Source organism: Crocodylus siamensis, chromosome 12, assembly GCF_052110815.1.
Source record: "Crocodylus siamensis isolate JL-2025a chromosome 12, ASM5211081v1, whole genome shotgun sequence".
Classification (NCBI taxonomy): Eukaryota; Metazoa; Chordata; order Crocodylia; family Crocodylidae; genus Crocodylus; species Crocodylus siamensis.
The window spans coordinates 24348673-24376226 of NC_143406.1; the positions used below are offsets into that span (position 1 = coordinate 24348673).

Consider the following 27554-nt stretch of genomic DNA (forward strand, 5'->3'; position numbering starts at 1 on the left):
AAATCTTCATTGCACACATTCAAGTAAAAGTGATACAGCTGTTGCTAACATATTCTGTCAATTGTTGAGGCAGATCTTGGTCCAGCTTGCTGTGCCAAGAAGCATTTTGCCTTTGGAAAATGGGAATTCATCAGCTCATCAAATCCTTTAGGCAAGGAAAGATCACTTGCAGACAAACTGGGTATGTCTACACAAGATGCTTTACGGCACAGTAGACTAACTGACTGTGCAGTAAAGCATCACCATCTACATGTGCAGGCACTTACTGCACAGTGAGTAAGTCTACTGTGTGGTTAATTTGCTACTTGCAAATGCAGGTAGCACATTAACTGCTCCATAATTACTGCACAGTAGCTCACATGTAGATGCCTACCGGGAGCAAATTTGCTCCCAGTCAGCCCCACCACCAGGGGGGCCACCCTCAGGCTAGCCCCAGGGCCACAAGACCCAGAGATTCTCTTTTGCCTGCCCCAGCCTAGCCTTTAAAACTCTGCAGTGACCCCAGGGGCCTGTGCCACCTGCTGCCTGACTCTAGTCACCAATTCCCACAACAGTGGCCCCAGGCCAGCCACAGCAGCCTGCCAGACCCCAGTGCTGGCCCCCGGCCAAGCCCCACTGCCTGCTTGCCTGTCACATGCTGTGTCCCTCTGCTGTGTGCTGCGTGTACCTGCCCAGGCCTGGTAGACCCAGACTCTCACCCACAGCACCTGAGGGCCATCAAAGGACCCATGCTGACATCATCCTTGACACTGCCCACTGTGTCCCATAGGCCTTACTGGACCCAGGATGAGACCATGGACCTCATTGCACTGTGGGGTGAGGCTGAGGTCCAAAGCCAATTCACCCATGGCGAGTGCTCCAACACACATATCTATGAGGGTCTGGTGGCCTGCATGCAGAAACATGGGCACAACCAGTTAGCATGTCAGTACCACATAAAGATCAAGGCCCTGTGGGCACAGTGGATCTGTGTCACTGACCACAACTACCTGTTGGGGGCAGGCCTGAGGACCATGCTTGTCATGTGGCAGCTGGACTGTATTCTTGCACCCCAGGACTCGGTGGAGCCCCACCTTGCTTTCCAGCATGGGCGCCATGCTGGAGTCTCCACCATAGCCTGGCAGTGGCAACAAGACATCAGTGGGGAGGGCACCTCGGGGCACCTGGAATACATCCTGCCACAGTTCTTGCTCCCAGTGTCATCCACGAGGTCCAGCAGCCTGGGCCGCTGCTTGCCCTGCCAGCTCCAGGTGTGCAGCCCCACCCAGGAGGCCAACCTGGGGATGACACTGCCCATTCTGAGGAGCTCCAGCTCCTCCCCAGAGGGGGCCCCTTTCTGGCCAGCCAGGCACCATGCCCCTGCACCCTAGAGCCACATGTCATCACCACCAGCAGGGACAAAATCAGGCTGTCAGGCATGCCTTCCACACCCACTCAGTAAGCTCTGCACTGGGAGGAAGGCCTTTTCCTGCCCGCCCTGACCAAGCTCCCCACTGGCCCCTGGAGTTCCCTTCTCCACAGCATGCAGAGAGGTGGGAGGCAGTGTAAAATTTTACTGAGCAGCCAGTGCCCACTCAGCTAGGCAGGCATGGGCCTCTCACACACAAGAAATGCATCATTCCTGACAGTGATGTTATCCTTGGCTGTGCGGGTCAGGGATGTGTAGCATAGGCACAGGTATCCCTCCAGCTGGCAAACAGTTTGAGGAAGTGTGGGCTTGCCTGCCACACCGTCAAAGCTCAGGGTCCTACACCTGGTTCTCAATGTGTGCTTGGGGCATCAGGATGATTAGCAGCAGCAGGGTGTAGTGGGTCAGGCACCCCTTGATCCATGCAAACAGCTCTCTGCAGCACACCCAGGACACTCTTCCCAGGGGCATGCTTGGGACACAGAGCACATGTGCAGGGGGACCTGTCCCAGAGCACCTCTCCAGAAAGGCCCCCTGAGGGAGGGCACCACCAGCTCTGTGTCCCAGTCAGCCTTCACCCCTTGTCCCACAAGTCTGAGTGCCATGGACCTGGTGGCAAGGGAGGACATGGTCTGGCCTGCAAGAGATGCGGGGAGTGGGTCTGGAGCACCCACAGCAAGTGCTGCCAGGAGCCAAGCCTGTCCTGGCCTGGAAAGGGAGCAAAGAAGCAGGATGCCTATGGCAAGTGATCAATGGCCCACCTGCCCCTGCAGAGGCTCAGCCAGTGGCCCCTGTACCAGGGCCTGCCCAGCCAACTCATCATGGTCCTTGGGCATTTGAGTGTGCATGATCCCTGGTCTGAGGCCAGGCAGTGCAGAGCTCCCTGGCATAGCCCAGATTATTTCAGAAATTTTGCAAACTCTCAACAAACAGCCTCTTTCTCCAGGCTCTGCAGGTCCAGCAGCTGCACAAGGGGATGCGCCTGCAGGGTCACCCCCAGTCTTGGCCTGGGTCCTCTGTATGCTCTGGCTCCAGCAGCAGCGGACCTAGAACTGGACCTGCTGCTGGACTGGCTGGTCACTGCCAGAGTAGTGGAGGCAGACTCATGGGCCTGGCATGTAGAGGACATTGTGCACAAGCAGAAGAAGGATGGGGAAAAGGCCCAAGAGGACCAGGCATTCTAGGAGAGGCTCCTGGCCATCAAGGAAAGTCACGTTGCCTTCCTCAAGAGCATGGTGGAGGCCCAGGAGCAGCAGGCCACGGTAGTGGCCATGACAGTGGAGACTATGGAGAAGGACCACTGGGTACTGGACACCATTCTGGCCCTGGCAGTCACCTTTGCCCTGCCCACCTCTCTGTTCCTGGCCCTAGCCCTGCCTGCCCTCTTGCAGCTGCCCAGCACCCAGCCACGAGCCCCCCAGTGGGCTTGCACTGAGTAGTGGCACCTCCAGCAGCCAGGTCCCCCTACCCTGGCATCTTCCCTGGGTTCCCCACAAGCTGGCCCCCCTGCTTGCCCCTCCCCCTCACATGTCCCTGCTCCATGCATCCCCAGAGCAGAAGCTGCCCTAAGTGGGGCCAGCGACACGTGCAGGGAGGGAGCTGGCCTTGCTGGCAGAGCAGCAGCTGCCCTTGCCTCCGGGTGAGCCTTTCAGCTACTGGCCTCACAGCAGCGTCTGCATCAGCAGTGGTGCAGCAGAGGCTGGGGCGCTAGGCACCAATCCTCGGGCTCCACCCTGTAGATGCCTCCACCTGACTGCCCCCCACCTCAGGAGGTCACACAAAGCATTGTATGTAGTTTGCACGGGGAAGAGGGTGCTTTATTGGTGATGGGTGGGATGGTTGATGGTAAGGCTCTGTGGTTTAGGGGGCAAGGGGAAAGGACTCTGTGGTTCAGAAGGGAGGTGGGGATGAGGTCTGTTGTTCAGGAGGAAGTTGATGGACAGGTTCTGTGTTTGTGGAGGGGAATAACGGACTTTCCAGAAAACTGTCCACAGTGAGCGTGGTGCTGGGGGTGGACAGTGGGGCTGGGGCCATCCAGGTGGCCTACAGTGGGGAGTACAGGACCAGGTTGTTCACCAGCACCTCTCACATCTGGTGCGCTAGTCCCCGCTGCTGGGTGTATGGCTTGCCCAAGGCCTTGGTGGGGCGGGGGGGATTGCTGTCCCTGCTGCCGCTGCTGGGAGCAGCTCTGCTCCACCTCCGCCTGCTGCATCTCTTCTGCCCAGGCCTCATGGAAGAGCTGCCCCCTGGCCTCACAGAAGTTATGCAGCACACAGGTTGCAACGATGACCCAGGGAATGTTGCCCTCTGTGACCTCATGGCAGCCCTTCAGGTGGCTGAAGGTGCACTCCACCAGAGTGTGGGTCCAGCCTAGGCACTAGTTGAAATATGTCTGGCAGTGGTCCAGTTGGCTGGTGCAGGGCTGCATGAGCCAGGGGAGGGGCAGGACTGCCACCTCACCCAGCTGGAGGTTCAGCACTGCTGGTACAAAGCAGCTGCTTTCCACCAGGGCTGGCAGGACAGAGTTTTGAAAGATGTGGGCATTGCCAGCCCAACCGATACTTACATTGGTGAAGGTGCCCCGGTAGTCAACAATGGCTTGCAGCATGATGGAGTAAAAGCCCCACCAGTTGTTTTAGGGGCAGTTGCTGTGGGGCAGGCAAGTGATGGGGATGTGGGTTCTGTACAGGGCCCCGATGCACCTGGGAAAGCCCAGGGCACAGAGCCAGGGTGTCATGGACCGAGAGCATGGTGTGCCCCAGCACATCCTAGAGGGCACCACAAACCTCCAGGATGGCCTTCCCAGTGGTTGCCTTGCCTGTGCTGAAGAGGTGGCTGACAGCGCAGGCTGGTGGGCATGGCAAGCTTCAGCAGGGTAATGGCCAGCCAGGTCTCTGCAGGGAGGGGCGGCTGCATGGTGATGGCCTGCTGCTCTAGGTGCACGCAGAGCTGGTCGAGGAGCTCCTGGAAGGTGGCTTGTCATCGAAAATAACTTCAGCCACTGCTTGTTGTCCCAGATGCACTGGATGACATAGAGCCACCAGCCCTGGCTGGCTGGGAGGGCCCACAGGCAGTAGAGCTGGAGCCCCAGGAGCTTGTGGACAGCACTGAGGGACTCGTGTCTGGCTCCCAAATAGACTTTTGAATTCTTACTGAGTTGGAGTGAACTCTAAGCTCAGAGATGAGAGTTCCAGACTCGGACCAAATGCTGCTGCTCCAGGTTGATCCAGGTGTAAATAGGATACCTAGGCAGTGAGGCTATGAATTAAAAAATAGCAGGATGTGATGCTAGCCTCACTGCACCCTTGAGTATTGTTGGCTTCTGAAATGGTGTGCCTAAACCATGATAGATTGCCTGAACTTCATCTCCGGTTCAGAGGCTGCTCAAGAATTTATTCTTTTGATAAAAGCCTGATTTCCAGCTCCATCTTACCCAAGGCCAGCATATTCCCCTTTGCTTTTTTGCCAACTTAGGGTGCCTGTACATAAGCGTGGAGGCTGCTACGATGCATTGTAATTACAGTGCATCAGAGCAGACTCGATTAAGTCTGTTGAAGCATGGTAATTACCATGCTCCAGCAGCCTCCCACATCTTGTGTATCAGTGTCCCCACACTTCAAAATGGCAGCAGGAGCATTTGAACTAAAGCTCTTCAAATGAGCTTTAGTTCAAGCACCCTGCTGCCATTTTGAAGCACGGGGATGCTGATACAAGAGAAGCTGCTGGAGCTTTAATTAGAGCAGCTCTCGGATCCGCTCTAATTAAAATGCTGTCCCCTGTCCCCCCACTCCCAGAGCACATATAAACTTGCCCATAGACTTAACTTAAAGAGCTCTCTTTCCTCCATTCTTTTTACCCCTTCTTGTATTTCTACAGAGAAGTCATTTCCCCTTTCTGCCTTTGTTTTGCTAGGCTAAACAAGCTACTCTCTTGTAGTCTCAGTTTGTAAGATCAGCTCTCCAGGTACCTCAGCATAGCAACCTTTCTCTGCATCTCTTTCATTTTGAATTCATCTTTCTTGTACATGGAAGAACAAAAGGGTACAGAGAATTCCAGCCTAGGTCTCACCAGTGCCTTGTATTATGGCATTAATACTCCCCTCTCTCTACTGTAGGTATCTTGGCTGATAAATCCTTGAGCTGTATTTGGCTTTTTCATAATGGTAATCACTCTGATTGTTCATCATTGCTTCTGTCATTGCCAGTGGCTTCTAGCTTACAAGGGAAATTCTTCTTATTAGGGCCAAATTCACAAGGATTTAATAGAAATCAAGGACAAATAAGACTGAAATATTTACATACCTTTATGAAGCTGGGCTTTAGTCCCCCAGTAGCATGACCTTGCACTTCATGCTATTAAATATTATCCTATTTCCACTATAGCAGTCTTCAGGCTCATCCAGTTCTTTTCTTCTTGTGGAGTTAGCTGTTCTTTTATTCCTTGCCACCCCATCTTACGTTTCTGTCTGTTTTCCCTCTTCTTTCTCTACTGCAGCAAATCTGTTCTTCAGGTCAATAGCTCATCAATCAACTGGTCTATTGTCCTCCCACATGACCTTCATGATCACATGTTTTCCTAAGCCACCCTTTAGCTCCAGGGGTCTAGTCAAGTATCTGCATATTTTACATTGTCTGTGCAGCCTCTTCTCTCCTTTCCTCCATCTTAATTTCAAACAAACATCTTAACTCTACCATTGTATCCAGCTACCTGTACAGTCCTTGGATAGTCTATGACAACTCAAGGCTAAGTATCTTCCTTCAGGTACTCACTCAGGAATAATGTACATCTTTTACATCCAACCAGCTTCATTGTCTTCTCCATTCTTTTAGTCATCTCCATGGCTGCCTCTGTCATCATCATCTTTCTCCCCCTATCTACTGTCTTTAAAGAAAAAGAGGACAGATTCCACCCCCCACCCCAACTCCCATGTAAAACTCCCTGCTCCCTATTTTCCAGAAATGGAAATTGAGACATGAATAGGTTAAAGAGAGTTTGTACCACCATGCCTAACTTCTAGTCTTGTGCTTTAACCATGTAAAAGGCCCTCGCTGTGTCCGCGTTACAAGAAAGAACAGAGAAGAGGAAGGTCCTTTAAAAGGGATGAAATGGTGGATCTAGTCCTGAAGCTGCCTAATTAGCTCTGCAGCAAAGTCTCTGTGTCTACATGTGTGTCCCTATGAGATTGCAGTAAACTAATAAATGCTGCCATAGGTTAGTAGTTGTTAATATGTGTACTATCCTGCACTGGCATTATTTATTGCCAAGCAATGCAAGTGTAGGTGCTGATGGAGCTGACTGGGGCAAGCATAAGCAGAAGGAGAAAAAAATTGAGGGGGCTGAGTGTTTCCCCCCCAGGCAGGAAAGTCTGTGGGGGGAGGTGAAAGGGCCAGTGGGAAGAGAGTGGGGCTGGGGCTGGGATTGGGCAGGGATTGGGAGGGAGCAGAGCTGAGCCAGGATTGGGGCTGGGGCATGCTGCACTTGTCCTTTCCCCTGCGTCCAGGGTCATTGCCCAGCACTGGCACCCCCTGCGCCAATGAATCTGCCGCCCCCCCAGCCCCACACTGGCCTCGGCTGCCTCCCCACACTGGCCTCAGCCCTGGCTCCAGCCCCAGCCCTGGCTCTGGCCCTGCACTGCCCAGGGGGGCCCAGAACTGGGGGCTGGAGAGGGGCTAATCTTGGCTGCACTGCTGGGCTGGAGCCACTGGGACCCTCGTGCCCACCCTGCCCCGAGTCAGGGCAGGGTCTGGGACGAAGCCACGGCTCATGTGGGGTGGGGGGGTGCAGCTCCCACCACTGCATGCATCCCAGGAGGCATGGGGGGTGCATGCCCCCAGATCTGCATGGGGCAGGGCAGGCTGCAGGCTGGGACCAGGGCAGTGCCGGACTCTTCCCAGCAGGGGGGCCAGGCTGCACTTGGGCGGGCAGCGGTGGTGCTAGGAAGGGGGTTGGGAGGGCTATGGCAAATTTTGGGGTGGCTGCACACCCTGCCCCCATAGCCCCTTTCCAGCACCACCACCACAGCCCTGGCCCCAGCCCACAGCAGCAATCCATCTTGCCCCATGCAGATCCTTCCATGCCTCCCAGGGTGTAGCAGCAGGAGCTGCGCCACCTGGACAAGCTGCACACAGCTCAGTCCCGCACCCAACTGGCTGTGCAGCATTGTGGGAAACGGAAGTGTTCCATTTCAACCAGCGTTTCAACATTTTGGCAGAACAGTGTTTCATTTTGACAGGGTGTGTGGCTCTGCACCTTAACAACATGGTAAAGCTTGAGAGAGTCCAGAGAAGGACCACTCATATGATCAGAGACTTGCACAGCAAGCCATATGAGGAGAGACTGAGGGACCTGGGACTCTTCAGCCTGAAAAAGAGAAGGCTGAGAGGGGACTTGGTAGCTGCTTACCGCTACATCAGAAGTGTACATCTAGGGCTCAGTGAAAAACTGTTCACCAGGGCACCCTTGGGGAAAACTAGGAGTAATGGACACAAACTCCTGGAAGATCATTTCAGACTCATTTCAGGCTCAATATTATGAAAAAGTATGTCACAACTAGTCTAGCATGTGACCATTCAAAACAGTTCGAAACAGTATTGAAACAAAACTGGTGGCAAAATTTCGCACAGCCCTACTGTGCAGTGTCTGCCCTAGCCCCAGCCCCACTCCCTCTTCACCCGTCCTGCAGCTGCTGAAAGCCCTCGGCCGAGCTGCCTTGCAGCCCTACCACCACCCTGTGTTTGGGGGTTCTAAGTCCTGTTTTCCCCCCTGCTTTTGCCACCTATGGGCACAAGGGTACTTCAATGCAGGGGCTGCCTGCTGACTAGTCCTGCAGTGAAGCACCCTCGTGCCCTAAACAACCCTTCTGTAGCAAGCTGACCCAGATTGGAGCAGCTCTAGGCTGGCAGGCTGACCCCTGGGGCCCCCTTCCAGCCAGAGTTATTTCGACCCAGCTAAACATGCTGTGGTCCCAGGCACATGGGTAAACATGGCACCCAGGACCAATAAACTCTGGCACAATATGTGCTGGAGTTTATTGCTTCACATGAATTGCATATGTAGATGCACCTACAGAGTGAGAGGCCCTATTCTTACAGCAGTGATTCTCAATCTTTCTAGCCTTAAGGCATCCCTTGTTAGACTTACAGCACCTCAGAAAATGCCAACTTTGCTCTCACTGATTGTTTTACTTCAGAAAAGTAATAGAGCAATTCTTCTGTTGTGAAGAACTTAGGAAGACCACACTGTGTCAAAATGCTTTTGACACTATGGAATCCTATTAGGAATCTCTGGGTTTGTTCTGTGAATCATGAGTAGACATTTGCACACCTAACTGCACTAATATAGTGTGGCATCCTTAAAAGGATCTTATAGCACAAGAGCTGTTTTAGAGGGCTACAGGGGAAGGGTCCCAGCAGTAAGGGCCCAGAGTGCTAGAGAGGACAGGGTAGAGAGGACGGGACATCTGCCAAAGAAGGCTAGACCAGAGAAAGTGACACCATGAGTAGGCTTGGGGAAAGGCCAAAACAAAGGAATATTTGACTAAGGCCCAGGAGGGCAGAAGAAAGGCTGGAACTGCTTCACTGTCTACCTACGATGATTCCCTTGATTATACTGCTTGGAAATAAAAGGAGTGTTGTATACATAAATAACAAGCTGAGCCATAATGGGGCAAAATCAAAATACCAAGAAGACAAGGAAACAATTCTAAATATAATGTTTTTAAATGTTTGCTATTATTGTTTATAACAACTGCCCTTTAAAGTAATTACTTCAGTAAGTTGCATACCATCAATCTCCCAGGAAGAAGATGTGAGCTGAGAGAATGTTTAATTCATAGCCTGATAGAATCCTCTCATTGTATCTGTTTATCAGGGTCTGTATCCTACCAAATGGCTGTCCAGGATATGAAACTGTTTTTTCCAGAAGGCCTGTGTTGTGCTAAGTGCCAGGTATTAGAAGAAGATCAGGTAAGTCTGGCTTTACCTGAAAAATAATCCCTGCTATTTTAAAATAATGGCTTTGCTCCCTACAATACCAGGACTCTCTTCCTCATTATGATGCTTCCTATTTTACTGATCAGTTATTGATTTTTCCTTCAACCCTAAACATTCCCACCATCCCAATAAGAGAGAGGCTTTCCTGAGTTCTATTTGTGGCAAATTTTACTGAGCAAATGAGAGACTATATCCAAAGATTCAGGATCAAGATTTCCAGACTGAGTCAACAGGGTGCTTTTGAAGTGAGAGACAGAGCTACACAACAGGAGCAATTAATCATCTAAGATATCCAGTAGGTAAAAAGCTGGGGTCTGATTTACAGAGCCACGGAGTATGGCAGCCCCTGTGTGCTTTGGTTAGAGGGTAAGATACTCAGCACTTCTGAAAGATCATGCTGGACAGTTTTTATTAATACTAAATGCTGATGACCCTACTAATATTGGTATGCCATTCTCCTGATTCTCACAATCCATCACCATGATGGAGAAGAAGGGGTTTTCCCAGGCCTGTTGTCAAGTCATACGAATTTCAGGATAATCGCATTTTCAAAACAGATGGAAGAAAAAACTGGCAGTGAAAGATCATTTCTCTGGGAGGTATCTTGCCAGAATTACAGCTGTTTGAGGATCCCTACTGAAATATTGACCACCTGTGTAAGGAGGAGCCTCTGCCTGCAAAAACAACCCAGTCCTCCCCTTGCTTTCTAATTTGATAGGAAATTCACTGTCAGGTGCCTGGCTGTAGGAATTAGGTTTGTATTGGGGAAGGACAGATGACAACCTCCCAGAAAAGCCACTTTGAAATACATAAAAACAACTGCATTACCCAGCTTTCTGCTCCCAGTTTCTTGCAGGGTATGGAAGGGGCTGGAAGTGCTGAAGGGATGTATTTACTTTGTATGTACAAGGTGGAGGGTGCCTCAGAAATCTTTGAAATATCTCCTATCCTTAGCAAATGTTCAGGTCCTAGGGAAAGTGGTGTGTCATGCTACTGAAAAGCACCCTTCCTCTAGTGACTATGGAATGAGATCAGTGAGCTGCAAAGGAAGCACCATCCAGTCCTCTCTTGTGGGGAAGATGGAAACCTCAAGGGTGAGGTACATAAAGCAGTGGAAAGAGAGAAATGTTAAGGGTTCAGCAAGGACATGGAAGTAACTTGGTGTATAAAAAAGCTGCAGCATGAAACACTCTCTGGAAACAGAGTGAATTCCATATCTTAAGACCAGCACTCACAACTTTCTGAACACTTCATATCCAATGGGCACATCTACATGTGCTGTTAATGCAGTAAAATACTGTGCAGTAAACCTTCCTCAGGAGCACATCTACATATGCACCCTGTTGGGAGCAATTCTGCTTCCAATGGAAGCAGCAGGCTGCTCCTGCCTTGCTCTGCCCCCCCTGCAGCAGCTAGGGGGAGCAAGGAGCATGGAGCAGGCAGTCCTGATTCACATGGGACCAAGAGACCTCTGCTGGCTGCAGTGACAGCTGTCTTCTGGCCCCATGCTCATCAGGAGGGGTCCTGATGTGCAGGGGCCAAGAGTCAGATGCTGCTGCAGGTGGCAGAGGTCTTCTGGCCCCATGCACATAGAGACACAGCTGCTAGTGAGCCCCCAACTGGGCAGGGATTCTTCCCGCAGCAGGAGGCTGGCTGGAGCTGTCCCACTTGCGGGACAACTACTGGTGACTGGGTAGGGAACCCCTGCCTAGCCAAGGGCTCACTGGCAGCTGCCCCACAAGTGGGACAGTTGCAAGCAAGCCCCTGGCTGAACAGGGAAGCAGAGAGCTCCCAAGTCCCAGCACTGCTTGGCTACTAGCTCCTGTGGAGAGCCAGGAGCCATGCAGTGCCAGGATGGGTGGGGGAGGGGTGGAGGGGCAGAGAGTGACCCCATCCCAGCCCTGATCAGCTCCTGGAGGGAGCCAGGAGCTGAGAAGTGCCAGGACTGGGGACAGAGAACTCCTCTGTCCCCTGTGGCCCCCTGCTAGTATGGTTGACCAGGAGCAAATTTTCTACGGCTCGGTGTCTACATGAGTGCTACTGCACAATACCTCATGCACAGTTAATCTACCTGTATTTACGGGTAATAGGAAACTGCACATTAGCTTAATTTACTGGGCAGTAGCTGCTGTGCATGGTTACATGTTGACACCGTACTACACAGTAGTTTAGTCTACTGTGCAGTAAAGCATCTTGTGTAGACATGCCCAGTGAATACTTGGGAATGGAAATAAGGACTAAAATCTCCAGAAAAGGAACTAGGTTTTCAGATGGATTGTTGCGTTTGTCTCAGAAGTCCCAGTCTTACCTGGCTGTCAGTAACCATACAATTCCTTTTATCCATCCCTAGAAGTCCTCAGAAATCCAAAGTACATGGTTTTCCCCTCAGTGCTACATACTTTGGAATGAGCTAGCATGTAAAGGATTCAAGGGCAGAAAGAGACAAGTAAAAGGAAGGGAATCCAGTTCTTAGAGACAACATTGTGAACCCATGTGTGGGTACTACCAACCTGTACCTTTTCATAGCATATATAAGGACAGATTCCATTTGATCTATATGGGTGCTTACATGAACTAAAGTGCCTAAGTACTATTCTATGCCATTCTGCTTGAGACCCTGAAAAAACAATTAATGCAAAAGATGGGTGGGTCCTCTTCCTCCTCATAGCCATTTTGTGAATCAATCTAAAGGGTCAGATGATGGCATGTTACAAAGTAGATGCATTAATGGATTTTCTGGATTTGAACAGGGTGGAATAAAATTGCACATAGTTGCCTAAGTAAATTTAGATGCCTTATAGATGGAATAGAATCTGGCCAGTAATAAATCTCTTGGCAAACTGTATACAGACTCCATCTTAAAAGTGTAATGATGTACCTATGATATCAAGGGTTAAATGGTCTATGCTGTCTTTAACTTAAACCACCAGTAAATATATATATATGAACTGCGGTAGTTGAAATGAAATGACGCCTTTGCTTTTCACATCGCTATTCAGATTTCTTTTCCACTATGATCACAGTATCTGCCAAATTGAGGAGCTAGAAATGATAGTCATACTAAAGGAAAGGAGGTTTTTTGGATGAATGTAAAATAGTGTCTTAGAGATTGTTGTGGTTCTGGAGAGTGTGGCCTTTAAGAGTTTCAAGCAGACTGTGGAAGGGATGTCAAAGTAACAAGGCACCAGGCTGAACCAGAACCAGCTGAGGAAGAATGTATGCAGAATGTTCTTTTAACACCAGACAACATGACCAGGTGTTTTCTAGGGTAGCAATTACAGGCATACGCAGCATCCTGAAAAATGCTTCACAGCTGGCCTGAATCGACTGTTAGAGAGTGTTATTCTTCCTCATTAGGTAATACTGTTCACATGACATGACTTTCCCCTTCCTTTCTGCAGATCTGGGACATCAAATGTGACCCAGTACTCGCTCTGGAAATCAACAAGCAGCGCAAAATTGTAAAATGTGAAGTGAGAAGGCAACTCAATATTTTGGGCTCTGAGCAGCTGCCTGGGTTAGGTAAGGAAATGTGTAACTCTTTCATTGTAGGCCTCAAACTGCTGTTGATTAATTGGATAGAAAGACAAGTCATCTAGTGGCAGCCAGAGTCATTACTGATGTCCTTTCAGGAAGGAGAGACAACTCTGAGCTGGAAAGAACTTCTTGGAAGGAGTTTGCACCTTTAACCCCTTGTATACCAAGTGTCTCCAATACCCATACTTTTGTTGATGTACATTTAGCTCCAATAAGAAGCAGAGACCAGAACATCTGGCAGACTGGGGTCGTCTGTCTGTGGAGACAGGTGGTATATGAACAGCAGTGCAAGCTTCCCATGCAATACTCACTTCAAGTCAGACCTTGGTTGAGAGGCTGCTTTAGGCTCCAAGCCTGTTTATTCCCTAGCTACTCTGTGAAGACTGCTCCTGAGGTGTCAGATTCTTGGGCCCCAACACATGTTCATTTAATGGCACAGTGGGACCTGATCCCTGATCCCAGCAATCATGTTTCCTCCCATGCCATGTCTGTATGATTTGGGAATCAGAGTCAGATCCCTATTGCACCATTACTACTTTACAATACAGGAAGATCCCAGGATCATAATCCTGGTCCCTGGCCTCTGTGTAGGGTTTAAAGTCCCTGGTGGGGGAAGTTCCTTGACTCTCCCACTGGGATACTCTGATCTCCTGGGCCCAGCAGCTGGGTGTTGGGCATAAAGTACCATGCAGTTCCCACCCTCCCAGCCTAGGGGCAGAGCTACATTCAGCTGAATGTCAGACCCAGGTCATTTCAGACCCCAGTGTGGTCTAGGCCCCAAAACCAACAGTCAGCTGATTGTCTGCCCCAGCCACATATAACATTAAAGGTGCCATGCAAACATGCCATAAAAATGTTCTACATTATATGTGGAACATTTTTATGGCTGGTTTCCCATGTTATGATGCCTTAAATCAGGTGCATGTGTAGTGCCCTGCCCATTTATGCTGAGATTAACACGCTAATGGCATTAATATAATGTGTAACCTTGTTTGTGGGCACATTCTAGAACCCTTAGCTAAGCAGATTGATAACTAACATGAGTTATGGTTGTGTTTCGGGTGATGTGGACATCTCCCTGGAAATGGGACCGAGACCATTAGTTGGATTGGAACTTGCAGCCTCCTCAGTCCTTTGAGTCATTTAGTCCCCTTGAATGAAAGATTACATATTTTTCAGGCTGTGTCTATTGGTTTTATTAGACAGGAGGATACCCAGGCAGAGCTGTTAATGTGATCCCTTCTATAGCAAAAGACATAATCTAAGGAGCTTCCCATCTTATGACTTCAAAATATAAAAAAATAGATGTGCAGTGATTTGACCCCAAATCTTTATAATAAGGCAGTAGCATAACTAGAATGGGAGCAAACAGGGCTCCAGGGGCATTCCCACCCTTTCTGGCAGTGTGCCAAGGATGCCAAAATTGTAGTTACAGTTCTGTAAAAAGCCAATAGTCAAATTATTTTCTTCCCCTGATTGGTGGCAAATTAGTTGTCATTTGTAGTCATCTCACTAAGGATACATTGACTGGGAGCTCAGGTGTTCTGAAAGGAATTTTGTTCCATCTTTAATTATGTTCTCAGGCCACCTGAATGTTGTCTGTTTAATTGCAAAAGGACAGTTATGCAGGTGGGCGAGATACTGAGAAAATCTAGTCCTACTGTAGGTACTTGGTTCTACTTATCTTTCCTATGAGTAAAGCCACTAGATCCTAGTGGACCCAGCAGAATAGCAGTAAAACACCCCCACAGAAAGACAGTCCCCTTTGGATATGCCATGCCTTGGCCCCACTACTAATGCAACAGGTTTGGGATTTGATCTGGAACAGATGTGGAAATGCAGTGTGTAGAAGTGCAAAAAATGAAGTGACAGCAGATGAGGGAGCACAAGGGTTCTCAGCTGTGCATTAAGAAAAGACTGGCTGCTGAGGGGGGAAAGGTAGGAGGACATAAGTCACTCCTGCCTAGTAGCACCCTGAAAAAGGATCTCCTTTAAAGCCCTAGTGCAGGGGTGGGCAAAATAAGGCCCATGGGCTAGATCTGACCCACCAACAGGTGGACAGCCACTAACTAATTGGACTGGCACTGCTTCCCACCCAACAGCATCATGCATCTGCTGTGGACCCGGATGGGGCTTCTGCTGCAGTGGCCAGGCAGTGGCATCACCTGTGGATGTTTCCAATAGGTTCAGGAGCCTGGCCATCCTGCCAGTGGTGTCCACAGCTGATGCCACCATCCTCCCAATGCCATGGAGGCCCCACCTGGAGCCCCAACCCAGAACATGCCAGTGACATTAACTGTGGACCCAAGCAGAAGCTGCTGCCATGCTGGGTGAGTGGTGGTGTTAGTTATGACACCACCTGTAGGTTCTGCATCGGGGCTTTGGAACCTGTTGGCTATGCTCACAGCTGATGCTGCTGCCTGCCTGGTGCAACAGCAGCTCCTGCCTGGGTCCACAGCTGATGCCACCAGCAGGTTCCAGGTCAGGGCTCCAGATGGGACCTCCACTGTGCTGGGAGGGTAGGAATGTCAGTTGTGGATGCTGCTGACAAGTTCTGCATCCAGGCTCCTGAACCTACTGGCAGCATCCACACCTGATGATGCCACCTGCCTGCTGCAGTGAACTACAGTGGGTTCTGGAAGGAGCAGAAGTAGGAGAGAGACAGAGAGAAAAAGAGAGGCAGAGAGCAAAGAGAGATAGAGAGAAAGACAGAGGGGGAGAGAGAAGAGAAGGGAGGGAGAGAGAGAGGAGAGAGAGAGAGATGGATGTGGCCCCTGACAGGTCCCCAAAACTCCTTAGGTGGCCCTCCAGCTGAGATATTTGCCCATCCCTACCCAAGTGGATTTTTTCCACCGATTTCAGCCAGCTTTGGGCCAGGCCTCATGTGCCTCATGAACACTTTAGTTCCTGCCTTCTCAAACTTGTTCATTGTCCTGCCTTGCAGGTTGATGAGCATGGGACTGGCTGCACAGGAACTTAAGGTGTAATTGTCACTCCACATGGAGACCCAGACCTAGAGCTTAGCCTTATTTACACTCACAGGTCACTGCCACATGTGCAGGGTTCATCCAAACCCTCACAAAAGGACTTGAAGAAATAAAGTACTGATAACACTGTGCAGGGGGTGGCTGCTTCACACCCTATATCAACTGGTTTTTGCTGCCCTTTCCATTGTATCTGGATGGCAGTAAAAAAGAAGTGACTACTTCACATCTAATGTTTCCAATCAGGTAAATAGGAAGTCTGAGATAAGACAGTCTTTTCAGTGGAAAGAGGCTATCAGGTTCTTTCCATTCCAATCCTTCCTGCATTTATTAAATGATGTTCCTAACTGTAGTTCCAAGCAGTTTCCTAACATTCAGAGTATTTCCCTCACTGATTGCCTGTGCTGACTATAGCAGGTTTAGTATAATCCCAAACTAGATGCGTTTAAATTACTGCAAGTAAAAATGCTTCCCTGAAGAGGCAGGAGGAATATGTTGCAAGTATAATGTAACCTTGCATGTTACACCCTGTCCTAACTCCTGTGTTCTGTCTTGCAAATACCACTCCTATGATGTGTCTTCAATTTGAGGACCTTCAGGTAGGGTGAAAAGTAAAATAATGCCTTTGACTGCCATAATACTCTAGCATAATATCATCTAAGAAAGCCCTTTTCAGAGTGCAACTGTGTTGAGAGAGCCTAGATATGGGATCACTTTCTAGTAAGCCAGATGCATCATTCATGTTCTGATCTTATTGTGGACACTAGAGGGAGCACTTGGACACAAAGAAGCCTCTCCCTTTGGCTCATGTTTATCCAATACTCTGACACGAACAAACAGATTTATCATAGTAAATACGTCAAATATTATGTCTGTGATCAGCATCACGGTTCAGATCGTATAAACAGCTGGACTAACAGATTTCTTTGTCTGGAAGAAATTAAATGGAAGAGCATATCCTGTAGCAAATCAGGAGCTGTCCTTGTCTGACTTCTCTGAAAATACTACTGTATTACTGTATTTTGGTATGTACACACCAGTTCAACACTTGGAGAGATGCAATTACATCTGCAGCCAACCTACATATTGTAATGTTGCATGAATGGCTCTGATCCTTCTGTTGTTTAATTTGACTGGGGGAGGGGAGAATGATTGAGAGGAGGGTTCTTTTATATATATGAAAACAGCCATCTGTTGTGTTTTGATCTTTCTCCAATCAGACCTGCCACTTCTGGGTACACTCTGCCAAACCACTTGCCTGATATTTCCCAAGATAATCCTTCAGGGTTCGGCGCACCCACCTTATATTGAACTACTAGACCAGCTGATCGGCCAAGGTTTCACAGTGACAGGGTTACGACTCACCGTATTCAACAAATCCCAGGCTCATCTTGTCTCTGAGATACTGAGCATGGCAAAGTGCAAGGTTTCAGCAATGGTATGGAATAGTGAGAGCTGTGCTTTCCCCTTTCACCAAGAAGAAGAGCCATTTTCTTAGTTGATACATTCATGGTTTTGCTTAGTTGTATTAAAGATTTTAGACATGGCTAATCTGTATTAGGCCTTCCAGTGTATCCCCCTCTATCTATGCATGTTTGCTCTATATTGTACATTTGCTAGAGCTGTATCCAGCCTGGTTTTAAATACAGTAGCATCCATATCTTCTCTTGGGAGCATTTCCATTGATTCAGAGAGGAAGTTTTTCCTGATAATTAGAGATGATGTTTCCCCATTGTTAATTTCACCCCATTAATCCTATTCATTTACTTGCTTTGCTAGATAAGCCTTCCCTTTCATGTTGATTCCACCCTTGAGATATTGGGAAGGGATTTTGTTCTACTCCTCTGTTAATTGTTGTTGAGAACTCTAGCCCTGATCCAACAAATCGCTTTAACATATGTTTATAACAAAACATATTGCTGAAGTCAGTGGAGCCATACCAGATTATACCTGCAGAGGATTTGGCCCAAAATCTTTTCCTCTTCTCAGTTGCTATGAAAAAAACCCACCCAGTCAGGGGCTGAGGGGAGCAAAGCAGCAAAGTTTAACATCCTAGAAGAGCTGTCAAATGCACAAAGTAACCAACAGGGGAAACTGATTATGCTGGAACCAGCTATAAACAAAGGACCATCAAATGCACAGGAATCCAACTCAAAAATACAGAAAAAAAATTGTTATAGGAGTCTTGCGGGTTACTGAGAATAATGGCAGGTAACATATTTTCCTATGGTTTAGCTCTGCAAAGAGGAGCAATTATAAGTAGCAACCAATTAAACTAAGCACCTTCTTCAGCTCCTGTAGTTATCCCAAGGATACCAGTCCCTAGGTATACGGGAACGAGCACAGCTGTATAGGGAGGACAAAAGGAAGTAGCACAATAGATACAGAGCAGTGCTAGGAGGGGCTGCCCTCCTGGCAATGAAAGCATTTTTCCCAAGCATAGTTGGAAGGGGGTAGCATATCTCCAGATAGGCCAGGCACTGTTAAACCAAAGGTGTTCATTATGGCATTTTCTCTCCCCTTCTGGATGGGAGACAGGTCTTTCTGGTGATAAGTATTTGTGCTTGGCTATCTCATGGTTTCCAGCCCAGAAATCCCTATCCTCCTGTTCCAGCAGGCACCTATTAATGCTAAATAAGTAGCAAACCTGAGGTAACTCTTTCCAATATACCTGTTTGCACCTTGCCTCTGAGGTAAATGAATAGAAATAATCAAATGCCACAGAAAATTAGTGCTAACAGGATTCAGATGAAGTAGGTGCCTTAAAGTATGGGTTACTGCATCTTTTTCATACTCCCCTGCATCACATAATTAGCTGTATCAGCTTGTCTGTGAGGATCGCAGAGTTACTTAAATGGGTCTTAGAACTAAAGTTGCGTTCTTCCCTCTCTTACAGTGCTCTGTCTTAATGGATGGTCCATGCCTGGTGTTAGCAGCACAACGCAACAATGCTGTTATTTGTTTCGACTCCCTGCTGGACAAGTAAGCAAAAACAGCCACCCATTATTTGCACTCTTGACCACCATGTCAATCTGTGGTAGAAAGCACTTGATCTGAACCATGGTTAGGGAGGGTTGAACTGTCTTCCCTGCAATTCCTTTCCAATTCAACTCCCCTAAGGTTAGGTGCCTCTCAAAGGCAATATGTTCTTCATTATTTATATTGAGTTTTAATGCATCAGCACATCAGAGCATTCCTCATTTTTTAAGTCATGTGTACTAAATCCAGGCTTTTAATGACCGTGTCCTGGGGCATCTCTCAAGGACTCAGGAAGGGTGGTGTGGTGACTTTACAATACAGTTGCATAGATACAGAACATTTTCTGAAATATAAGCCTGTGTTAGAATCAATAACATTCTTGGGAGAAAATCTGTACAGATTCTGCATGTGCCATGAAAAAATGACATCAAACAAATGCCAGAGAACAAAATAAAAGCTCAGCCTGTTAAATAAATCACCACAAATGCCTGGTACAGGAATAAACCTGATCGAAGAAACAGAACCCCCTCTTGTGAGATCTGATCAGTGGAACAGAATTATAAGACTTGTTAACCCTTTGGCTCTCAGAGGCAAAGTTTCCCAGCACTGGGAGTTGATATTTGGCTGTGTGATATGCAGTTGCATGTATGTGGCTTTTTCTGGTGGCCCCACTGAGTCAAAAACATGGCAGAGACCATGTATGCTGTCACCCTCTACAAGAGGGATCATGTAGCACTCACCCCTGCAGCCCCTTTGAGAAGGCTGTGAAGAGGCAGGCTGTTCAGCCCTCAGAGCTTCCAGATAGCACTGTCAGATGGGATGGAAGGAGGAACTCAAAAGTACTAGTGCTTGCAAGCATTAGCATAGCCAAAGAGCTAAATAAGATCTCAACTTTCATAATCAGTTCGTTTCTTGGGATTCTCATTCTCTGGATAGCCAAGAACAAGGCCACTGGTCCTCCCCTGGATAAGAGTTATGCCCTTTTGATTAATTGCATGTGATTTCATCCTCCGGGGGGTGGGGAGGGGCACCGTGCTGTTTCATGTGAAGGTCAGTAATGTGGCTACCTACCTCCTTGTCTATGTCAATAACCTGACTTCATGCACAGAACCAACCCTGCTCCGGCTCCAGGGCAGCTCCTCTCAGTCAAGGTGGGATTTCACTTAGAGGGTGAATTTTACTTGTAAGGCAATGCACGGTGGCTTTTATGGCTGATCAAAGGAGCATCAACTGGCCAAACAAAAAGGGTCTTAAATGCTCCGTCAAAGTCGGCTCTGTACTTTGTCTGGACAGGCTAGTATTTAGGAAAATTTGGCCAAAGATTCATGACAGAATGTGTAGCAAGTGTGGCCTGTACTCCAGCCTCTTGCCTTCTTCTCTAGCTGCCCATGGATTGGGAAGTGGACTCCATTTCACAAATCCCCATTAACCCCCACCTCCCACTTTCCCAAACAAAACCATTACTCATGCTTTGTATAGTGGGGGCAAATTTCACCATCTGCTTGCAAATCTGTTCGTGATATCACAGCATTAGCTATAATGCATAGCAAGAAGCAGGTGTGCACCAAGACAGTGCAAGCTTTGCTGGTATTTTCATTAGTAGTCAAGAGCCTATTAGTACTTTCCTAAGCTGGCTCTTGTGGTGCCACGTAAGAAAGGGATGTGTCACTTTTGAAGAACTTGCTGTCCAAGGGAGTTTCCTTAAAGTCTGAAGCATACTCCAGTCTGAACAAATAGTTATTATTCCTGGATAACAGTGCTCTGCAAGTGCAAGGCACTAGGCAAAAACCACTCAAAAAGGGATTGTGCCCACTCCAAGGAGCTCAAGAAAAATAGACAAAGAGGCAGGTGTGACACAAAAGGGAAACAAAAATAATCAGTTTCTGCACAACTCCATTTGATCTGCTTCAAGCAGCACAGAAGTGAGAGTGTGCGGTTATGAACAGCTTGCCATGTGAAGATAAACAGCGAGGGGCAGAGTTAAGTAGATCTTTAGAGGAGATGAGAACTAGTGGAGGTGAATCCAATGGGATGGCATCCCAGTACAGAACAGTGTTTCTGAAACTCACCTGCTTTATTTTATCAGCTCAGTTCATTGGGTCTCTAGTAGGGCTGTGTGAGGCTTTGGTCCCTGATTCAATTTGGCCCAATTCAGGGGCCGAATCTCCAAAGCCGAATCGAATCGGGAGACCCTTTAATCTCTCCAAATCAAATTGGAACCCTCTGAATCTATTTGGAGAGATTCAGAAAGATTTGGAGACTTGGACGTAGATACAGCTTTAAATGTTTTTTCTACATGCCTTTAGGTAGCAGGAGCTCATGAGCGTTTTGAAGCTGGGGCTCATGGAGCATCCCACAAAAGTGCAGGGAGCTCCCCAGCGCACTTGGCAGCAGACCCGGAAGTGGACCAGAAGCACATTGGATCCACTTCTGGGTCAGCAGGGGAGCATGTGGGGAACCTCCCCGCGCCTCCCCAGCTCGGTAACTGGTGCCTCCTGGGTCTGGGGGGACACCCAGGGTTTCCCTGTGGCCGATCACCAAGCCAGGGAGATGCAGGGTGGTGGGGCCGAGTGCACTCCCTGGCAGACCTGGAAATGGACCAGAAGTAGTTCTGGTCCACTTCCAGGTTCACTGCTGAGTACGTGGAGGGGCCCCCCTGCTCTCCTGTGGGACGCTTCATGTGCCCCAGCATCGCAGCAATCACGAGCCATGCCTGCTACCTGAAGGTATGTAAAGAAAACTTTTAAAGCTGTGTCTATGTCTGAATCACTGATTCTCTGAATCAGCGTCAAATCTTCAGATTTGGATTCAGCCAAATTGAATCGACGAATCAAATCACTGTTTCTGATTCAGGCCAAATCCAAATCAAATAGGGCCTGCTTCACATACTCCTAGTCTCTAGCATGATCCAATCTAACTGCTACATCTGCATGCTCCTGTCGTGATACAAATTGGCCGAATCACTGGAACTTCAACCCTGAATGAAACAGAGTTAAAATTGGAGCAGCTGTGGGATGCTTCTGGCTCTACAGAACCTTGCAGCTGGAAGTCACATTGTAACAGCTTATATCAGTATCATTTGATATGGATACAATTGTTACATCTGCCTATACCCTGGGGTTGCAGCTGCATGACTGTTATGTTTTTAAAAAGTTCAATGCATTTTAACTGAATAATGCATAAATTGTAAGAGTGCAAGGAATCATCACATCATCTCATCTGCCCCATATAACTCAGGGCAGAGAATTCCATTGCTCCTTCTCCATGGGGTCAAACAACAAATATTTGAGTCAAGCATAATTATCCCAGAACAAACCCTATCTGTAGTTTTGGCTTATGATTTTACATTTTTAACCAATATCCTCAAACAAATTGGAAAGAAAGGAAGTTGGAGGTGGAGGGGAGGTAAAGAAAATTGTTCTGGATGGTCTCTTATTCACAAGGCACCCTCTCCAAGTAGGTGGCTGCAAGTGAGCTCTAGATCAAGCTTATTTAGATGTTTAAACTTCTTCCTTTGAGAGGAAATGTGTTATAGAAATAAGATGCTGTTATTAAATAGATCCAAGAGTGCTGTAAAATTACTGGATAATTTGGTTTGTTATAGAAGGAGTTGGATTTTGACACCCAAACTCTGTACTTAGTTGTAAGAGTAGGGAATAGGTCATGGTTTCAAAAGCAGCTAAGTGATTTAGGAACTTTTCTCACTGATTTTTCACTGGGACTTAGTCCCCTAAGTCATCTAGACATCTCTGCAGTTTTTACCCCAGTGTCTTACTCCCTTTCATCCCCCAACCCCCTCTTCCCTCACTGGCTGATTTCATGTGGGGCTGAGATGGATTTGAGAGTGAAAGTGGTAAAGGGAGGACTCCTGGAGACTTCATGGCACTGAGAGTAGCATAAGAAGTCCTGTACACTTAAGAGAAATGAAACCTAGGCCTTTTGGAATTAACCTGTCTGAGATCCTTTCTCTCCACTGAACATAAACGTGAACAGTGGGGGAGTCTTTTTTCCCTACTGCCCCAGAGACCCTATTACATAACAGGTCATCACTGTATGTTGGAGGGATTATATTTTAAGAATCCCAATCCATTTATACAAAGCTTTGTAAAACCCGGATTTATCTGTGTAAAGAAGTTCAGCAACAGATGCACATGGCCACAGCTGCTGGCACAGAACGGAGCTTTCCTTGCAGCTAGTTCATTTGCAGACTCTGATAGTTTAAATGACCGAATAACACTTGTTTTTTCCCTTCTTTTATTCTCTACTTCCCCAGTGTTTGCTGGCAGAACCAAGCTGTAGTAGATTGTATGCAGCATCTTCTGTATCCCCAAACTGAGAAGCAGGCAAGTAGAGAAGATCCTGGTACATTTTTTTCTTCTCATTGTGCTCTTGGCTATATATATTAAGTTGGGCTTCTCTGAAAATGGGAGGAAAATTCCAACAAAAACAACATTTTCTCTTAGTGAAGGTGAAGGGAAGCAGAGCTTCCTAGAAGCCTCTGGCCATATGGCACCCTGGTAGATGTAGTTTTGGCAAAGAGTCCAGCCCATAGAGATAACTAGAGGCATAAGATCCCCACGAGACAGCATGGTAAGACTTACAATCAAAATATGGGAGGATCTTGGCAAAGTATCGCACATCTCCAGAGATCGGCTGCTTTTCAAAACAAGTGTGGTAAGAAATCTGACTTTAATCAAAACCAGTATTGGTGAAAGATTTTCAGCCAACCCTAATTTAAAGCCTCTTTTCCCACAGAATGGACCTCTCTCTGATTCCCAAGTGGGGGAAGGGCAATGGGGTCAGTAACCCATGAAGCAACAGGTGGGCTTGATTTTTGTTAATAGTACATTGGAAACATGAAGACAAACCAGCCAGATTTTTAAGATGCTTGACTAACTCCCATTGAAATCAGTGAGAGCTAAGTGCCTTTAAAATCCAGGTTTTAAGTCAAGTTCAGCAGGGATCAATTCCAAACCCACAGTGAGCTTTGGAGGCAGGAAGTCCTGGCTAAACAAGCAGTGGTAGTAGGTATAAAAGAGCTGGGACAGACCGAGAAATGGTTGCTAGCAAACCAGGCTGTTTATGGATTTGTTCTGCTCACTGAGAAAGCAGCAGGAGGTTTTAGATGTGCCTGTGACAGGACAGAGCTCATTAGAACTGGCACCATGCAGCAGATTTCCCACAAGATAAACATTCAGCACCAGAATCCAGATCTACAGCTGTGAAAGAGCCCTTCTTACAGGTGTGTCTGTATGCAGCCAAATCAGGAGCTCCCCAGGCTCAGCAGTTCCTGTCTGTTTTTTCTAGCAAGAGGCATTCTGCGCTACTCTTGCTATGCAGTTTAATTCCCATAATGCTGAGGTTGGAGTGTGATACAATGGCCTGGAAACTTTGCTAATACAGTTCTTAGATGGCTCTGAGGCTGTTATATTGTAATGCCTACTGCTTCCAGTAGGCCAGGTGCTAAGATGTTGTGATATGATGTGACTTGAGAACAGGTGTGGACAGTTTGTCTGTTTTTGGGGTGCCCTGTGATTTGCTTAAGCATTATATTGCTTGTCTATGATATAAAATCCCTACTAGTCTTTTGACCATGAATGTAAAAATCAGCCTGTAACAAAGAGGATTATGATGCTTTTCCTGTGTTGGGATGTGTATGCAATGCTGTACATAGGGTGTGGATAGACAGTTTAAGATCTTTAGAATTACAACACTTTGCAGCTGATCCACTGTGACATCTCTATGCTCTGCTCTTTTCTAAGTAGAGGTTAAGCTATTGTTACTTTAAGTTTATATTAGTTTAGCTCCATTGTATCAATATAGGAGCAGACAAACAAAGCACTTCTATTAGTTCAGCTAACATACACCCATACACCTCCAAGCAGTAAGCCTTCCCTGCTTTAAAGCACTTTAGTGTTGTGCCTTTCCATAGCCCCTAAAAAAAAAAAAAAAAAAAAAAAAAAAAAAGGTCCAATCCTCATGTATCCCAATCTTCTTTCTATTGAAAGCTAGTTAAAAACACTGACTTCACTGAGAAAAGGATCAGGTCCATTGTAATTTATTAATGCAGTTGTCCGCTTTGTCCTGAGAAGAGAAATGATAGTTTGGCATTTTGTAGTCAAACTCTGCAAAAAGCCCTTTTATGTTGGTCATGGATATGGTGCTTTTTCCTTGTTGGGTGAAGAATACACAGTAAGATAAACCATCTCCCATTGGCAAATGAGTTTTTGATTTGAAGCTCAGGATAGATTTAGAAATGACTGGGCAGAACCAAAGCAACTAATTCACCAATAGATGACTATAAACTGTCTTGGAGGATGTTCCTGGGAGCCAGGTTTGACCCTGTGGCCCCTTGCTAATGAGTTCATAAAAGCCGTCCAGCCTTCCAGGTCAGAACTAATGATCAACAATATGATATTAAATAAAGTTCAACTAGGTTAAATATGAGCAAATCATCAGGGTTTGAACAGATAACATGAGTAGAATTCCAGCCTTTGGGGGTGGAGTTAAGCCACAGCAAGAACTGAAAAGGCATTTTACATTTGCCTTTTGTGTGATACGGAAGAAACCATTAGATTAGTCTTTAGCATCATATCTCAAGACCACTTAGACAAGGAGCAGTATGGTGACACCAGAAAGGCTGGAAGTGTATGTTATTTTCCAGGATTTGCTTCTTTGGTTGGGGTCAGCATGAGGAGTGCGCTTCTAGTGTCTAGTTATGACTTTGTAGGATCTCACTCATGTTTCTGTTTAACAAAGCACATGGTTAGCATGTTTCATGCCAAGATAGAATGACCTCAGCAAATCACAGGGCCAGGAGGACCCATGGCCCTATCTATATGAGACTTCATGGTTATGCAGTTCCAAGCTCTCTGATGGGTTTTGGCCATCTGATCTGTATAATTACTCAGCAGTTATATCATGATAACTCGGTGGGTAGTCAGGGGGCAGGTATTCACATACCATAATTAGCCAGTCACAGTGTAAAGATTTGCCTGGTCACTGAACTGTTATTTCTTAGTAGTAGTGATCCCATGACTGGACAAACCTGCCTCCCTGGACTGGCAGCTCTAATCCCCCAGTCCTCCCAGCTCCCCAATACAGCATTTTCAAGTTGTTTACCAGAAGTTTAAGTTCTGGTTGAAGCAGGAAATTACATAACAAGCCCTGCATTGAAGGAAAAATATCTTAGTAAGCCAAGAAAATGGAGCTATGAGACCAGTGAGGAACAGCCAGTATGAAACAGTCTGGGGAAGCTCCCCACCCTACTTCAGCCCTCTCATGCAGGACAAAAGGGCCAGAATGATGTAAAGTGATTCTAATCTAATTTTACATCACTCTTGCTGACAGGGGGAGAACTGCTCCATGGCAGGCACTGAAGCTGACAGCCAAGATGTATTTTTTCAAGGACCCCCTCACAAGCCCTGGTGTGGGGAAGGGGAGAGAGAAACCTGGGCACCTCCACTCCAGATATGCCCTGCAGTGTTGCAGAGACCACCAGGACAGCCCTTCCCTAGCCTCTCTCTCCATGCCTTATGCAGGCATGACAGACAAAGAATTGAGTAGGAGAGCCAGACTGGGGTGGAGAAGGAGGAGGAGTCTGGGAGATATCTGTAGCATTTCCATCTGTCACTTTGCATGTTCGTATTTCTGCCTCTCTTTGATTGGAAACATGAGTATTGTTGATGTCCTTGTAACAATGGCAACAAGGATTCCTCTCTTCTGGGCTAATCACCTGCTCTGCACTGGGGTTTCCTTAGCCATACAGAGGGACTTACTGTTGGTTCCTGGTAAAAAGTTCTCACTGCAGTGTCAGTCTACAGCACTAAAAGCAAGCTTGTCTGCCCTTAGCAGGAGGTTCCTTTGGTGTGTACATAAACATCATGGTTCTCCCTCCACCCTTTTTTCTCCCTAGGCTGAAAAACTGCTAAGCTGCCTTTTTGACTCCTTGACATCTGACAGCATCCACCGGATTGAGACATAACTGGAATTTAATCTGCCTGAGCAGCAAACCTGCAGAGCCCAGGGTGGGTAGCAGTGAAGAAGTCTAGATATTTAGTGGATAAAACAGCTTTGTCTTCTGTTTGTTATTAAAATGTTGAGTGTGATATTTGTATCATTACCATCAATGGAGGGGCGACCAGCACCCAAAAATGAATCATTCTAGGCAGGGGTCAGGAAGTCATGGGGGTATAATTTGAAAGGAAACCTGTTTGCCCTACAGAAAGAAGATTCTTGGCCATTTTGCCATTTGGAGAGAATTTTGGGGGCAAAGTAAATGGAGGGAGATGGAGCCTCCTGCAGTGGTCATCCTGCCTACTTAGTTAAAGCCACACGAGCCAACTATACAGATGTTTAAGGCTATCTTCCAGCCACAAAAGAGTAGATAAGAGACTATATGGGTGGGTGGAATGGAGACTCCATTTTGGCTGCCACTAGGTTATCCCATATGACAGGGCCAGCTGCTCTGTTCTCTGGGGGTGCATCTACATATGCAGACATTTACTGCACAGTAAATTTGCTCAACCATGAGTAAATTTCCTATCTGTAAATACAAGTAGCAAATTTACTTGGGAGTAATTACTGTGCAGTATGGCACATGTAAACAGCTGACTGTGAGCAAATGTGCTTTCAGGAAGCAGGGGGCAGGAGATT

General features: G+C 47.3%; 1 protein-coding gene across 1 annotated transcript in view; it reads left to right on the forward strand.

Annotated features, from left to right (window-relative positions):
• The window catches only part of DNAAF8 (dynein axonemal assembly factor 8), a 202596-nt gene extending 175596 nt beyond the window's left edge, over positions 1 to 27000 (forward strand). Inside the window, exons 28-33 of the mRNA XM_090024739.1 lie at positions 9278 to 9372; positions 12801 to 12921; positions 17141 to 17358; positions 18817 to 18902; positions 23173 to 23242; positions 26815 to 27000. Of these exons, the coding sequence (XP_089880865.1) occupies positions 9278 to 9372; positions 12801 to 12921; positions 17141 to 17358; positions 18817 to 18902; positions 23173 to 23242; positions 26815 to 26883 (659 nt within the window). The 3' untranslated portion in view covers positions 26884 to 27000. The remainder of the gene's footprint in view (positions 1 to 9277; positions 9373 to 12800; positions 12922 to 17140; positions 17359 to 18816; positions 18903 to 23172; positions 23243 to 26814) is intronic.
• The last annotated feature ends 554 nt before the right edge of the window (positions 27001 to 27554 follow it).